The 17,252-nt window shown below is 44.4% G+C and overlaps 1 protein-coding gene across 2 annotated transcripts in view; it reads left to right on the top strand.

Annotated features, from left to right (window-relative positions):
- Positions 1-1,471: 1,471 nt before the first annotated feature.
- The window catches only part of si:ch211-266g18.6 (synaptotagmin-like protein 1), a 26,881-nt gene continuing 11,100 nt past the window's right edge, over positions 1,472-17,252 (top strand). Inside the window, exons 1-8 of one of the 2 annotated variants that reach the window (XM_017724057.2) lie at positions 1,472-1,710; positions 4,859-5,004; positions 7,171-7,249; positions 8,669-8,714; positions 8,826-8,868; positions 11,410-12,852; positions 14,317-14,396; positions 14,547-14,651. In XM_017724057.2, the coding sequence (XP_017579546.2) occupies positions 1,583-1,710; positions 4,859-5,004; positions 7,171-7,249; positions 8,669-8,714; positions 8,826-8,868; positions 11,410-12,852; positions 14,317-14,396; positions 14,547-14,651 (2,070 nt within the window). In that variant the 5' untranslated portion in view covers positions 1,472-1,582. Of the gene's footprint in view, positions 1,711-4,858; positions 5,005-7,170; positions 7,250-8,647; positions 8,715-8,825; positions 8,869-11,409; positions 12,853-14,316; positions 14,397-14,546; positions 14,652-17,252 lie in introns of both variants that reach the window. The other variant, XM_017724056.2, reaches the window with a different exon arrangement.

Below are 17,252 nucleotides of genomic sequence, written 5' to 3'. Positions count from 1 at the left end.
AGGCCTGTGAAAATAACTCAGAGATCATATCACCTCTTTCATGTAGTTTTGTAATAAGACCCGCCCCTTGACTAATCGCCCCGCTGCCTCCGATTCACAGGAAACCATTTGAGGACGTCAGATACAATCTTATAATCTCACTGCCTCGCCGCAAACGCATCCTGAGCTCTTTCTGGTCTTTTCTCCTTTCCTTTTATGCATAATCTCAGACTCTCAGCTGGTTGCAGACATGCACCATTAGCATGTTTCAGCACGAAGAAGGTGTGGCATTTAGAGAACATGCCACAGCTTCTGGGGCTTCACTGAAGCACGAAATATCTGTTCTGATATCTCAACCAAGAACAAAACAGCTTTAATCCAACATGAACATGTCAGTAATGCGTTAGTCCTGCCTACTCTACTCTGATTGGCTAGCAGTGGCTAGGACTTCTACAGCACTGTATAATAATCTATGAGTGTCACCAAAGGTGAGCAAACTTACATTTCCTTAAAATACAGTCCCACGATTTTTCCTACTTTCAGCATTATTCAGTGTTTTAGATGTAAACAGAGTGATTCAGGGCGGTTTGGTGTGAAGTGGTTGATTGTAGAGACTCTGATGTCTTTACAGTGGTGGTGATGGGAACCAGGCGTCGCCATGACTACAACACAGATTTAGACATTTTATTTACCATCCAGAACCACCAGAGAACCCACACCAGTCTTCTGAGCTTTAATATGTAATGTTGAGGACGGCGAAATAGCGGTAAATCTCAAAGAATCCGTTGTTTTCTGCATTATTTTTGCCTCACAACACAGTACATGTACATTTCAGCATAAATTGATCTAAAAAATTGTTTAGGTACAATCTGCAGGTCAAAACTATCCTGAAAAAAATGTCTCAGGCGGCGAATTCATGACCACTTCATGTAAGACCTTCCTGTGAAGGAGCTTTTAGAGGGGGACGTCTGGTTCCTATCACCACCACTGTGAGCAGTTCTGACCCGGTACGTTTCTCTAGAACGGAGCGTTTCACACCGATCCGCCCTGAACGGCTCTGTTTACATCTTAGCCATTTGATTAGGACTAGATTTTGGAAAATAGGTGGAATTCCCCTTTAACATTTTAGCGCGCGGTTTGTGTTTATTTACTGAGCTTTAACAAAGTGGACGTTTTGTAATGTTTTATTTTTTCCCATCAACTTAAATTCAGCAAATGAACGGAGACTGCACATTAAAATGTGTTTTTCAGTGTAGAGGACATGGCAACTTAGAATTTGCCCAGGGGCGCACAAACTTTTGCGGACGACTGTAGGGGCTGGCTGCTTGGGATAGTAGCCAATAGGAGTGTTGTTTGTGATGTGGACTAACCAATAAGCGGGCTTCTTGTGAGTTTAAGTTGATAGCCAATCATGGCCCTCGTGAAGGGAACTTGTAGCCAATCATAGAGCAGGAGGCGGGGTTACTGCCAATTCCAGCACAGCAGGCTCCAACCTCACCTACAGTGACGGGCTGCAGTCTGGAGGAGTTTGCTTGTTTGTTAGGTGGACAGGTCCAGTGTCCAGTGTCCAGGTCCAGTGTCCAGGTCCAGGTCCAGGTCCAGGATGAACTCCTTTAAAGACGCGACTCTGTTTATCGACCTGAGCTTCCTCTCCACCGAGGAGGAGGCCGTAATCCGGCAGGTGCTTCTGAGAGATGAGGACTTGAAAAGGCTCGAAATTGGCCGTGTGAGGTAAGAACATCTGCTCTGCTGTCCACAGCGGTCACTACAGCAGCGCTGACCCGCGCATGCTGGACAGTGTGCAGCAGGGCTGCGTGCTGGACTTTAATGTGAAGGGCTCAGTTTTACTGCTTACATGTTGTTCTTGATCAGATCTCCCAGTTAGGAAGGAAGAATGGATTTCCATTAGGAAGCTACTGCATTCCTGTCAGCATGCGCTTCAGACTGGACTTGGATGCTGTGAAAAAAAACAGGGAGTCCAAAATAAGCAGATTAAGTGGAGGTTGAAGACCACCTTCCAGTCAAAATGGCAAATTTCCCAGCAAACTGTGCAGAAGCCGCAAAAACCTGACATAATACCAGTGTCTCATCTTCTCAGGAGACTCACTTTCAGATCCTCAAAGAACCTGCAAACATGCCTCCAAAGTTCTTAGAAGCTGGTTTGATTTCCTGAACTAATCAAACCCATTCAGTGGTGTTGAGGTCTGGACTCTGGGGTGGTCAGTCCATCGCTCAGCTTCTTTGTTTGATGTGTCCATCTCCTTTTCTCAGCGAGGTTCTTCTTGAACAGCTACACATCCTTTCAGACCCACAGCGCTGAGTGGTCTTCTCACAGTGGAAAGATGGACAGAAGCACCTGTGGATGTTTTCAGATCTGAAGCAGCTTGATCTTCTCCTCTCTCTCAGAGATCAAAGCTTTAAGTGCTGTTTATCTGATGGGGACAGTTTTGGTGTCTACCAGGTCTTCCAGGTGGTTGTTAGGAGCCACATTTTCTCTGTAGCTTTTAATCAGTTTTTGAACTCCAGTTTTGGAAACTCCTGTTGTTTGCTCACCTATTTCACGGCTTCCTTTCTTTTCAGGAGACTCACTTTCAGCTCCTCAGAGAACCTGCAGACACGCCTCCAAAGTTCAGTCTGAGAAGCTGGTTGATGATTTTCTGAACTAATCAAACCCATTCAGTGGTGCTGAGGTCTGGACTCGGGGGCGGTCAGTCCATCGCTCAGCTTCTTTGTTTGATGCGTCCGTCTCCTTTTCTCAGTGAGGTTCTTCTTGATCAGCTACGCGTCCTTTCAGACCCACCGTGGAAACACGGAAACTCCATTTTTCTCTTTGGCTTTTCTTTTTCTTTTGTAAATGTTCTCAGACATTCTTAAGCGTAACGACATTACGTATAACAGCGTACGGAGCTCTGACCTGCCAGGAAGTTGTTTGAATGTAATTTGCCTGATGCGTCTGGACTGTGTTGGATCTCCTTTGGCCTCCTTTGGTTTTGATGAGGTGATTTTAAGACATAACCTCTCTGTGCCGCCTCTCTCAAAGAAGCCAAACATGTCTTATTGTCTGTGGTGTCATTTCATCCTAACGCTAAAACCAACATCTTTTTACAGCCTCATCACTTCAAAAGGGAAAATCCATCCGTTCTTCCAGATTTCTCCATAATAAAGTGGCTAAGATGTAAACAGAGTCATTCAGAGTGGCTTTGTTTTAAAACGCTTCGTTCTAGAGAAACGTTTCGAGTCAGAATGGCTCACAGTGGCGGTGATAGGAACCAGACGTCCACCTCTAAAAGCTCCCTCACAGAAAGTTATCTTATAGCTAAAATAACTAATCAGTGGTTATGAATGCACTGCCTGGTGTCTGAGACACTGTTTCATGATAGTTTGGAGATATTACGGCCTTAAATGTGTTCTTTAAAAGCCATTCATAGGTGGAGGGAGAGTAAATAAAATGCCTATATTGGTGTTGTAGTCATGGTGACCCCTGGTTCCCATCACCACCACTGTAGGGAAATCTGAGTCAGTTCAATCAACCATCTCACACCAAACCACCCTGAATGACTTTGTGTACATGCAAATGACTGAATTATGCAGAAAATGATAGAAATGGATGGAATCTCCCTTTAAATCCACAGGTTATCACCAGTTGTAGTCAGTTTTCATACGTACTTTCACTGAAACTGCAGATTTGACATACTTTTATGTCAAAGTAATAACTGAATGTGTTTCTGTGTGGGTTATTAGAGTCAGAGAAATTATGACCTCAAGGTTGCATGATAAGTGTACACACTTAAAAGGTTCCCAAATTGGTTTTGGCTTGTTTGTATGATTCTAGAAAAAAACTTTAATTGCTGTAGAACCTTCGGATTATGTAGAGATTCTTTATACCCTTAGTTTACACACAAACATCCCCAATGAACCACCCATTAAAGGCACTCTTATACTTAACATTGTTACCCTTCATTCTCAGAAATAAAGGTACTAAACTGACACTGGGGCAGTTCCCTTCTTGTCACTGATGTGGTTCCCTCAAGGCTCCATCTCAGTCCCTTTAGTCAGGGAACATAACTGAACCATAATCCACTGAAATGATCTGTTCTAAGCTGGACTGACTCCACACACCCGCCCCGCCTCGCCTCCAGGCTTTTACTCTACTGCTCTGTTTTAAAACATTCGGTTATGAAAAGGAACAAATACCAACTTTTCACCTGGAGGAACTGATTTAAGCTCCACAATCAGACCTTAGAACCACTGGAGAACCTTTGAGGGAACATTTACACTGTTTCTACCTTGATGAATGACAAATGTACCTGCACAGAACCTTCATTTCTCACAGTGTAGGTGTACTTTACTGTTACTTGACTTTAATTTACTGTTTCTTAATCAAAATCGAGGTCAAATGGAAGAACAACACCGTTTAAATCTTCTAGTTGAATTAACTGCAGTTATTTCTCTGCCTGGGTTCGATTCCCCGGCCGGGTGACCAGGGTCGTTTCTGTGTGGAGTTTGCATGTTCTCCCAGTGTCCGCGTGGGTTTCCTCCGGGTTCTCCGGGTTCCTGCCACAGTCCAAAGACATGCAGTCAGGCCAACTGGACATGGTGAATTGCTCATAGGTGTGAGTGAACGTGTCTGTCTGTCTCCCTTGAGATGGACTGGCGACCTGTCCAGGGTGTGTCCTGCCTTACGCTCAGTGACAGCTGGAATAGGCTCCGGCACCCCACCGTGACCCAGGAGGATAAGCGGTTTAGAATGTGTGTGTGGGTGTGTGTTTCTCTGCTTTCCTTGAGTCGTGCTTTCTCCACAGCCTAACCTCTGACTTATCTGTGGAATTCCCCTTTAAGTGTTATGCGTTTAATCCAGCTTTATGGTTCTTCATACCAGGAGGCTGAGGAATTCAGTGCCTGACCACAAGCAGCTCAAGGTTCTGTCAGGAGAATGGTTTGAGGAGCTCAGGTCGAAGAGATATGGACGACAGCCGGCTATTTCAGCGGTAGTGAGGTCTTCTATGAGGTGGAAGAAATCGGCAGGTACCTGATATTCCCTTAAGAGGCTTAAAGAAAGAGAATTTCCTTCTTTCATCTCTCACTGCTTCAGCTGCGTAAGAGAGAGCAGTCCTCCACTCACCTTTTCCATGCACTCGTTTCTTCCCGTATGTAGGCTGTGACATTTTTCATGTTAGAACAAGAATATTTCTAGATAATTTCACTAGATAAATTGACTTAAAGGGCCCACATCCAGATTCATCTGATTTCAAAATGATTTATTTCACTTGTGAATCATTACACATCAATGCAGTGAACTGTAGTGCTCAATGTGAACCTCCTCCAGCTGTGGACAGCTGGAGAACGTCAACACCATAGTCAAATTCATCCCAAATGCTATGACCCCCCCTCTTTCAACTCTTTCAATTGGATTGTGATTGGTTCCTCGGCGCCTCGCGGTTGTAAAAATGTGCCGCGTTGAAATGGAATGAATCTTTTTGAATCCCCCTTTATTTTATTTTCTCCTGAAGCTGATTTGTGTGCGGTGTTATGTACTAAAAATAGTCAACCTTTGTTTATCCCTTAGAACAAAACAGACAATTTTTTAAAATTGAGCCTTTAATGCTATTCTAGGTAACTGAGCTGTGTTTCGAATGGACATTCTGTATTTTTCCCCCCATTCACAAAACACTCCAGGCTGAAACACTCCTTATAACTTCAGCATGGCTAAACTGTAGATTAGTGTATGGTCAGATATGTGTAAATGTGATATGGGCTGTATGAACTGAGCAGTGGCACAGTTTTTAAATTTTAACGATGTTCACAAATTGCATCAAACTCTCTTTTATTAAGAATGAGTAAAGAAAATGGGAAAATTCAGTTTTCCTTGATATGGGCCCTTTAAAATGGGCGAAATACATAGAGCATATGTGTCACGCAAGGCCTGGGGGCCAAGTCAGGCCCGGGGCACGATCCTCTTCACCATGAGCTGCACTACAGTTCCCAGCATGCACTGCAACATAGTGTGTTCTCACCCCCTCCCCAATTATGATCTACGGGACAGATGGCAATATCTTGTACAAGTGAATGGGCGGTTTGGGGGGTCGTGGGCTGGAGGTCAGGGAACCGGCCTGGTGACCGGAAAGTCGCCAGTTCGATCACCTCAGCTGACAGTGCGTGACTGAAGAGCCCTTGAGCAAGACATCTAACCAACTGCTCCCCGGGCACCGTGGCTAGTGCTGCCCACCGCTCTGGGCAAGTGTGCTCACTGCCCCCAGTGTGTGTGCCCGGATGGGTTAAATGCAGAGGTGAAATTTCCCCATTGTGGGACTAATAAGGGTCACTGCTTCTCCTTCTGGGTTGCGGGTTAAATAAAAGTTCTTTTTGACTCGTTGAAGTATTGGTGCCTATATTTGCTGTTGTAGTTTTGGCACACTTTGAACAAACAGTGGCCAGTTGGGGTCGCGGCAAAATGTTCAGTGAAAATAAAATTGAGATTTTTTAATATGGCCCTTTTAGTGGTTGAATGTGGCACCCCTGGTCTAGAAGTTGGTTGAATAATATTAATATTTTTGTACAACAACCCATAATGAGACATTACACTCACCGGCCACTTTATTAGGTACGCTGCTAGTAAAAGGTTGGACCCCCTTTTGCCTTCAGAGCTGCCTGAATTCTTCATGCCACACTTTCAACAAGGTGTTGGAAACGTTCCTCAGAGATTCTGGTTGGTTATTTGAGTTCCTGCTGCCTTTCTATCATCTGGAACCAGTCTGCCCATTCTCCCCTGACCTCTCACATCAACAAGGCATTTTCATCCACACAACTGACCGCTCACTGGATATTTCCTCTTTTTCGGACCGTTCTCTGTAAACCCTAGAGATGGTTGTGTGTGAAAATCCCAGTAGATCATTAAATCCCCTTTCCTCCCCGTTCTGATGCTCGGTCTGCACTTCAGCAAGTTGTCTTGACCACCTCTACAGGCCTAAATGCACTGAGCTGCGGCCCTGTGATTGGCTGATTAGCTATTTGTGTTAACAAGCAGTTGAACTAATAAAGTGGTCAGTGAATGTATAAATGTTCTAGATATGAGAGGCCTCCTCCTGATGTTATGTTTCCTGTAGAAAGTCTCATATACGTTGTTGCTTCTGCTGAGTGTAGAGATTTGCCCTGCTTTATTCTGTTGCTCACTAAGCTCTCTCTACTCTTTAGGCCATAAACCGCTGCCCTTCCTGAATGCCGTGCCTGAGGAAAAAGACGGAGAAAAGGAAGAGAAGAAGACTCACCCAGAGTAATGCGCGTTATTTTGCCCTAATTATCTCCAAAGGAAAAGATATGGGGTAGTTGAAAAATGAAATATCACGCAGCACCACCCACTGTAAACACACTGAACAGTGGTGGAGGGCGTGTGCTGCGGTCACTGTTTACACAGAAACTGAGAAGCTGCTTATCAGGAAAGTGGAAAACACTGATACTGTTGTAATGACTTACCAAAATATCACGAATGTATATTATGTGCCGCATGTTCACTTTAGCAGATGACCATGAGTGTCAGGTGACCAGGTAGTTGAGATGTTCAGCTTTATGCAAATGAATTAGGTTGACATGAAACAACAATCTAAATGGCCTGATTCAGTCAAATCAGAACCAATTGGCCGGGCCACTTTCTGCCGCCCCCCCCACCCCCCGACCAAAATAGTTAAAAACAGCTGCAAAACACTGCATACGCGAGAATTCATGAGAATGAAAGAAAACAGCTAAAAATGAAAGGTTTATGCAGTAAAAGTGTATTTCATTAAATAAAATCAACCAAATTTCAGCAAAATCTTTCCGTTTTCCTACAGCAAGCAGGTTTTGAGTTGTAGGATTACTAGAATTACTGCTGGGTGTTGTTCTGTTTTAAAACATTCGGTTATGAAAAGGTACAAATATGAACTTTTCACATGGGAAAACTGATTGAAGGTTCACGATCAGACCTTAAAACCACTGTAGAACCTTTGAGGGAACATTTACACGGTTTGTACCTCGGTGAAGGAAAAATGTACCTGAACAGAAGCTTCATTTCTAACAGTAAAGAATGGCATTTAATAGATTATTGACCAAAATAAAGATGATTTCTCTTGCCAAGATATCATTTCTTGCAGTGTACATGATACATATTTTTGGCATTTTCTTGCCTGACGCTGGACAGTGTACATGACCATGATAGACAAGCTTGGGGCGACATTAGTGACTCGTCGCATGCATTCACTGCAAAAATGACATCTTGACAAGTAGACTCCTAAATCTACTCTAAATATCTAGTATTTCTCATTGTGAGATGATAAGAGTATGGAGATGTAAGATGCATTACAAGACCATTTATCTCTAGATGTTTGCTATTTTGAGTCATTTGACCTCTAAACTTGTTTTTAGCAAAATGCTTTTAGGCATAATTTCTTAAAATATGCGAAAATTAATAACTGAAAAGACTTAATCTCTCAGAATGAGGAATATTAGATGTTTAGAGCAGATTTAAGATGATTTCATACGCCAAGAGGTGCAGGATTGTACAGATGTTGTGGTAGATGTTTGCAATATTGCCTAAACAGTCTTTGCTTTACTCGTTGTGCTTTCACTCCTGGAACAAAACACACTTACGTTTCTGAGCCAAATATTGGTTTACTGAAAAATGCCGAAGCTTTTTTAGTTTTGTTTTGTTTTGTTTTAGAGTATCAGCTGACCCCAGATCGATCCATCCTGCCTTGAGTGTTGAGGTTTGTCATATTCCATCAGTATCCTCATTTTCTAAGCGTGACAAGATATCAAAACTAATATAAGTGTAGATATTGATTTTGTACTGTAAACACAGCTGTTCATTTCTCCAGGTCTCCCGGGAATACAAAGATGAAGACATCACTTTGGAAGACGGTGAGTTTCCAACGGAGGTGTAATATCCTGCTTGTTTATGCAATGAATGTGACTCTCGGCCTGATTTACTGAGCCTTTACATCAGCTTGGGGTGCAGATAGGATGCAGTCTGCCAACAATGGGCAGATCTTTCTCCTCACAAGCGTAGATTTGTGTGTTATATTAAACGTTTGTTATTGGGAGGCCCATATCCCATATCTTTAAAGGGCCCGTAACCTTCATTTTTCTTATATTCTATTTTGTATTCCATGTTTTCCCTTATATTGCATATTATAAGTTAATTCAAAAATGTTTGTGTGAGTTTATGTACTAAAAGAAAATGTTAGCATTGTTACCTTTTTACATTTTCCAACCCCCTTATGTCCCTTAGAATTGAACAAGCTGTTGAAGAATCATGTATGTAAATGAGCTCTGATTGGCTGCCTTATGTTGTGCCTCAATCAAAAAACATATATAAGTGTGTAATGTATAATATAAATTCAGTGTTAGTGGGTGGGGCTAAATTGCTGTAGACGCATATATATGCGTATTCACTCACTCATCCAAATCATTGAATTCAGGTGTTCCAGTCACTTCCATGACCACAGGTGTATAAAGCCGAGCCCCTAGGCCTGCAGACTGCTTCTACAGCCATTAGTGAAAGAATGGGTCGCTCTCAGGAGCTCAGTGAATTCCAGCGTGGTACCGTGATCGGACGCCACCTGTGCAGCAAGTCCAGTCGTGAAATTTCCTCACTACTAAATATTCCACAGTCAACTGTCAGTGGGATTTTAACAAAGTGGAAGCGATTGGGAACGACAGCAGCTCAGCCATGAAGTGGTCGGCCACGTAAAATGTCAGAGCGGTCAGCGGATGCTGAGGGGCATAGTGCGCAGAGGTCACCAACTTTCTGCAGAGTCCATCACTACAGACCTCCAAACTTCATGTGGCCTTCAGATCAGCTCAAGAACAGCGTAGAGAGCTTCATGGAATGGGTTTCCATGGCCGAGCAGCTGCATCCAAGCCTTACATCACCAAGCGCAATGCAAAGCGTGGAATGCAGTGGTGTAAAGCGCCGCCACTGGACTCTAGAGCAGTGGAGACGTGTTCTCTGGAGTGACCAATGATGCTTCTCCGTCTGGCCATCCGATGGACCAGTCTGGGTTTGGCGGTCACCAGGAGACGGTACTTGTCTGACTGCATTGTGCAGTGTAAAGTTTGGTGGAGGGGGGATCATGGTGTGGGGTTGTTTTTCAGGAGTTGGGCTCGGCCCCTTAGTTCCAGTGAAAGGAACTCTTAAAGCTTCAGCACCAAGAGATTTTGGACAATTTCACTGTTCCCAACTTTGTGGGAACAGTTTGGGGACGGCCCCTTCCTGTTCCAACATGACCGAGCACCAGTGCACAAAGCAGGTCCATAAAGACGTGGATGAGCCAGTTTGGTGTGGAAGAACTTGACTGGCCTGCACAGAGTCCTGACCTCAACCCCATAGAACACCTTTGGCCTTCCCAGAAGAGTTGAAGCTGTTGTAGCTGCAAAGGGTGGGCCGACATCATATTAAACCCTATGGATTAAGAATGGGATGTCACTCAAGTTCATATGCGTGTGAAGCCAGACGAGCGAATACCAAGAAAACCTCGTATCTCCAAAATGGTAATTTTACAGGAGAAGGAATTCATGCACAATGCAAAGGGCATCAGAAGGAAAACGACACAAATGGAGATGCAAGGTTTTCTTCCAACAGTTATTAATGTCATCTCAAAAACAATGAATTCAAAATTAGCTATTTTTGCAGCTTCTTTTACATTTTTTGACATTTTAGACATTGTTAAAAGTTTCAATGTTTACATTCTACATCAGACTTTTTTAATGAGGAAAGCAAGAAATTTGTTTTTCTGTCTTTTCCCCCATATAAAACAGTGGCAGCAGACACAGTGGATAGATGGAGCAACAATACTAATAACATTCCTACTACTACTAATACTAATAATAATACTACTAATAATAATAAAATTAAGTTAATAATAAATTAATACATTTATTATAATAAATGATTAATCATTAAATAAAATAGTCCAAACTGAATAGCAGCAACTGCAAACAACAGGCGAAACTGAGCCTGGAATGCAGTTCCAGATTTTGGGAGCTATCAGGAACAGAATACTTTACCAGCAGAATAACACAGTTTCATCAGAAACCTCTCAGGGCCAGATTCATGTTTGCAGTGCGGCTCTTATGAGGCTCAAAATACGCCCCCGTTCCGTGTTGTTGTTTCCCAAACTGTGTTTTTGAGGAAAATCACAGCCCTGTAATCACGTCAAAGGTGTTTTGGCGGGAGCTTCATTTCTAACAGGGTGTTACGTCTTCGTCAACTTGCAATTTCTCTGTCATGAGCTCACCGTCAGCTTTACTGTATCACTGCATGTTCTAAACCCTGTGTGTCTCGAGTGTGCAGTTAGTAGGTGGTCTTATAGTAGCTCCCTTTCACATTTTAAACACCACAAATTCTATCAGTCAAATGCATCGTTTATTTATCCAGAACTATTTCTGTGACATTTTCAGAGACCCAGGCAAGTCAAACTCCAGTCAAGAACGTTCCACCTGAGGAGCCAAGTACAGCTAAACTCAACAACCCCGTCACTGGCACCACTGTCCGGGGAAGTCTGTCAGCAGGAAAACCCAAAGAAGTGTCTCAAGAAAAAACAATTCTCATCCAGTCTTCTAAACTTGAGCCTGGGCTGCAGCCTAAGTCTACGGGAGCTGTAGCTGTAAGCACCACAGCAAGCGCTACAACAGCAAATGCCGTGCTGAACGCTGCCACACTTGGCGCACCAACTAGCGGCAAAACAAATGCGCCAACAAGCGCAGCAACTAGGGTCACATCAGCAAATGCAGCTAGTATTGCAACTGCTAGTGCAGAGCCCAGGAGAAAAGTGTCTCTCCCTCCAGCACTGCAGAAAGACGCATCGTTTGAGGAGAACTGGGTCTCCCTGGAGGCCAACACAGTGGAATCAACAGCAGTGGAGATTAAACCTAAAGCGACAGATGGAAACATGCCTGTTGAAACGCTGGCGATAACATCATTCAGTGAAACGCGGGACGCATCAAGTCAGGATCAATCACGTCAGCCTGGCAGCAGTGCTGACTCAATTAGCACTGGGCCAAAGGTGGAGGCTGGCGAAATAATAAGCTCGAGGAAAGTCACAAAGATAGAAGTGAAGCAGAAGCAGGCGCGCACAGTAACGGAGCCGGTGATGAATAAGGATGGCTCTGGTTTGGGAGAGGAAGTGGCCCAAAGTCAGTCATTACGCGAGGATCCAAAAGAGGCTCATGAATTACTCATCGGTTCTCTGCAGGGACAAGAAAGTTCTCCTAAGCTCTTCACTCTTTCCTCTGTGGAGATGATGAAAAAGCAGGCACCGGCGAGCAACACTGCGCCACAAATGCAGGAGGAAATCATAATTTCAGATTTCAAAAGAACGTCTCCGACAAGGATGGATGAGTTGGATGTAAATGTGGACGAGAGCCTTGAGTACAAAAACACAGGACCTGCTGTTGACCTAAACGTGGGAAAAGACACCCGTTTAGACCAGAATAGGTCAGCAGAGACGAGCAGGGACAGACTGGCAGGGGCCGAGGTGGTTATTAAAAATGCAGTTCCTGAAAGAAAAGGTGGCTTTGATGTAGAATTGAGAGATTCTGAAAGGGCAGATAAGAAAACCGAGGAATTGGAGCTTGTAACAAAGATAGATAAAACAGACGAACTCCCCAACGCAGACGAAGGACGTGCTTTTTCAGATATGGCAGATGAAAGTAATGCCACCAAAGACGAGTGCAGGAGCGAGAATGATATCCTCGCCAGTGTATATGCGCGGGCCCTCAGGGCAAAGTCCCCATTGTCTAAGAACACTTCCATCCAAGACCCAAAGCAGGAAAAGGCAGAAGATGTGATTCCTTCTATCGTGATTGTGCCATCTGAGTCATCAGAGCCTAAAGACATGGAAAGTAAGTGCTTTGTGTTTGCTCTTGTCAGTTTAGTTGGTCCAGACTGTATATCAGCAGCATATGAACTGTTTTTCACAGTACACTGTTTTTTTTTTTTTTTTTGTATGATTTGAACACCCCAGTTCCCTCTTTGTGGCAAGGCAAGTGTATTTATATAGCACCTTTCAAACTAAAAAAAAAGTAAAGTAAGCACAAATGGAAAAATATCATCAAAACAACATTAAAACCATAGAACATGGGGCTCCTGAGTGGTAACCGTCTAAGGCCATGTCATCAGGAAATCACGAGTCCGATCCCTGGTGATGCTACAGCCGTCTGTAGCCGGGAGTCCAAGAGAGCACAACTGGCCTCACTCTCTCTAGGTGGGTAGGATGGCCCCCCTGTCTCCCCCCATCACTCATCATACTCACATACTACTCAGCACAGGCGTCTGTTAGCTGACGTAACAGATCCTGTCCTCCCAGCGAGTTCGACTGTCCCATGACGTTGGAAAGAAGTGGTGGCTGGTTTCCCAAGTCTCAGAGGAAGCCTGCGCTGCCTTCACCCTCCTAGCATTGGGAGTGTTGTGTGATTGGGGCGAGTCCTAAATAGCGGGTGGAATTGGAAACGACTAAACTGGGGAGAAAATCAGGTAAAAAATAAATAAATAAACATATAACATGATTAAAACCATACATTAAAAAGAGAAAATGATTAAATGAAAGTTACATTAGGTAGGTTAAATTAGATTAAATGATCCAAATAAAACACAAAAGTTAGATTCAGATTGAAAAACGTGGCTACAGAGGAAGAGGGTCTGGCAAGGCTAACGGTGTTCAGACTGAGCTGAAAGCTGTTTGAAACGGTTTGAGCCTGGATTTAAAGTGTCCAGTGTCGGGCTCTTCCAATGCTCTCTGTCAACTGGTTCATTTAAGAGCAGCATAGTAACCAAACGCTGCTTCTCCGTGTTTAGCCATTGTGATACAGTTTTGTGAAGAATGGGCCGATAGAAGTGTTTTTAAATTTACAATTACACTAATTTCCATTGCATGTTAAGAATGCTTTGCCTTCCCCTGTGAAGTGATGCAGTGATGTAGTGTTCATGTTGATATTTTCGTGTGAGGTACGATTCTCAAAAAGAAACGTCTAGGATCAGACATGTCCTTTAGCCCCTTCTTCACCCACCCTGAACATTTGGCCACTCTTTTCGTGAGAAAAGAGCGTTGAGGGTGTTCCCTCCCTCACTCCCTCTACAGCGCTGTATGCTTTGTTTATATCCGGTGTCTCACATTCTGGACCCATGCATAAGCTTTTGGCGTCAGCTTTCTTTGGTTTAAGCTCTTTCCTCTGACGTTTTACTGACATTTTAGAGGAGACCTAAAACCCCTTGGCATTGACCCACCCAGTATTCTGTTACCACCCTGTGCTCAAGCTTCATCACATGAAATGGTGATAGTTAGTGATATTCCCTGTTTTGTTTTACAGGTTTGGAAAGTGGGACATCTACCCCAGTGGCACCTGCAGAAACACCTGCTACTCCCTCTTTTGTGGCCGACACCTGGGAGGTCGGCCTGCATTCATCCTTTCTTCAGCTCTGAGTACCTTAAATGTCTGATGCTGTTTGTTTGTGGCCTCGATCAAAGCGAGCTGCTTGGTCTTTATGTATAATCAGCTGTTCTGATTGAACGGCTGATCTTTGTTCCTTGTTCCTGCAGGATGAAGGCGTGGACTCGGAAGATGATAGCAGCTCAGTGTCCAGCTATGGCTCCGATCTGTCTGGCAGAAGAGGCTTTTCTGCTAGTACGCTCTCGGTCACAGAGGTGAGCCAAACGTTAGAAAACAGACAGTTTTGCTTCTTAAATCCGATTGGCTGAGCCATGTTCTGGGCTATTTTAAAATACTAGAGATAGAGGGGGCAGTTGTGGGCTGGAGGTTAGGGAACCAGCCTTGCGACCATAAGGTCGCCGGCTCGATCCCCTGAGCTGACAGTACATGACTGAAGTGCCCTTGAGCAAGACACCTAACCCCCAACTGCTCCCAACTGTGGATAGGGCTGCCCTTGAGCAAGACACCTAACCCCCAACTGCTCCCAACTGTGGATAGGGCTGCAATTGAGCAAGACACCTAACCCCCAACTGCTCCCAACTGTGGATAGGGCTGCCCTTGAGCAAGACACCTAACCCCCAACTGCTCCCAACTGTGGATAGGGCTGCCCTTGAGCAAGACACCTAACCCCCAACTGCTCCCAACTGTGGATAGGGCTGCCCTTGAGCAAGACCCCTAACCCCCAACTGCTCCCAACTGTGGATAGGGCTGCCCTTGAGCAAGACACCTAACCCCCAACTGCTCCCAGCTGTGGATAGGGCTGCCCTTGAGCAAGACACCTAACCCCCAACTGCTTCCAACTGTGGATAGGGCTGCCCTTGAGCAAGACACCTAACCCCCAATTGCTTCCAACTGTGGATAGGGCTGCCCTTGAGCAAGACACCTAACCCCCAACTGCTTCCAACTGTGGATAGGGCTGCCCTTGAGCAAGACACCTAACCCCCAACTGCTTCCAACTGTGGATAGGGCTGCCCTTGAGCAAGACACCTAACCCCCAATTGCTTCCAACTGTGGATAGGGCTGCCCTTGAGCAAGACACCTAACCCCCAACTGCTTCCAACTGTGGATAGGGCTGCCCTTGAGCAAGACACCTAACCCCCAACTGCTCCCAACTGTGGATAGGGCTTCCCTTGAGCAAGACACCTAACCCCCAACTGCTTCCAACTGTGGATAGGGCTGCCCTTGAGCAAGACACCTAACCCCCAACTGCTCCCAACTGTGGATAGGGCTGCCCTTGAGCAAGACACCTAACCCCCAACTGCTCCCAGCTGTGGATAGGGCTGCCCTTGAGCAAGACACCTAACCCCCAACTGCTCCCAGCTGTGGATAGGGCTGCCCTTGAGCAAGACACCTAACCCCCAACTGCTTCCAACTGTGGATAGGGCTGCCCTTGAGCAAGACACCTAACCCCCAATTGCTTCCAACTGTGGATAGGGCTGCCCTTGAGCAAGACACCTAACCCCCAACTGCTTCCAACTGTGGATAGGGCTGCCCTTGAGCAAGACACCTAACCCCCAACTGCTCCCAACTGTGGATAGGGCTTCCCTTGAGCAAGACACCTAACCCCCAACTGCTTCCAACTGTGGATAGGGCTGCCCTTGAGCAAGACACCTAACCCCCAACTGCTCCCAACTGTGGATAGGGCTGCCCTTGAGCAAGACACCTAACCCCCAACTGCTCCCAGCTGTGGATAGGGCTGCCCTTGAGCAAGACACCTAACCCCCAACTGGGTCACTTAATCTTAATCTTAATATGTCAGTTTAGTTCTGTATTAAAGGGTCCATATCATGCAAAACTTAATTTTCCTCACTTTTTTTTAATAAAAGAGCAGACATTCCCCAGTCCATGCAGTCTGTTTATGGAAACTAAGCTGCCAAAACTGCCTGTTTTGAATTCACTGTTTTTTTAATGTCATGAAAAACCAATGTATGTACATGCAATGCTTAAAAGTCTCAGGGCGCTCTGAATACAGTTTGTCTTGCTTATTTATTACTCTCCAAGATACAGTTATCATTAAGTCATTCATATCACAATAAAAAGTTACAACAACCAGGTTCATTAACTGAAACTCAAAATTATCCCAGTAATTAGCTGAAAAGTAATGTAAGAAAAAGTACTAAAACATAGTGTCACTCTCCTTTGTGTAGGTCAGTATTTAGTATTTTATTTAGGTCAGTGTTTTATTGCACGTCCCTTCGTTTGGATGTCAGTCTAATATGTTATGGGGTGCATGAGTGGTCAGAACTGATGCTCAGCCAGACGTGTTGAATTTTCTCTTTTGGTGACCAGACTGGCAGGTTTTGAACACTTCAGGTCTTTTTCCGCAACTTTGGTCCTTTTTTTCAATGTTTTGTGTGTGTGGTGGCTTTCAAGGAGTACCGTCTGATTTGATTGCATTTGGATTAATGTCCCGATATTTGTTCTGAATTAAACTTGGGGATTAGGTGAAAGTTCTCGAGTTTTCTATTGTGCATTTGGACCCAAAGTATTCCTAAGTTCTAATAACATCTGAAATATTGTACACTTGAATACAATAGATCACAATTTCTACAGTACATTAACAAATTAAATAATTCATAAAGAAAAATTTAATGATAATGGCGTCCCAAAGTCTAGTCTGTAGCACTGTATGCCTGCCTATTCAGCCTAGGGCAGTTTAGCACTGCCAACTGAAGTTACTCGGAGCGTTTCAACCCAGACTGCTTTTTGAATGAGGCAGTACAAGATAGCCAATCAGAACAGAGGTCATTTGCATACATCAGTTGTAAAGGCAGCATAAGAAAGCTGCTTGCTACAAAGTAGAATCTTCAAAAGGA

The sequence above is a fragment of the Pygocentrus nattereri genome, chromosome 10 (assembly GCF_015220715.1).
Source record: "Pygocentrus nattereri isolate fPygNat1 chromosome 10, fPygNat1.pri, whole genome shotgun sequence".
Taxonomy (NCBI): domain Eukaryota; kingdom Metazoa; phylum Chordata; class Actinopteri; order Characiformes; family Serrasalmidae; genus Pygocentrus; species Pygocentrus nattereri.
Note: the sequence above shows the minus strand (reverse complement) of the source record. Positions and strands in the feature narration are given on the sequence as shown.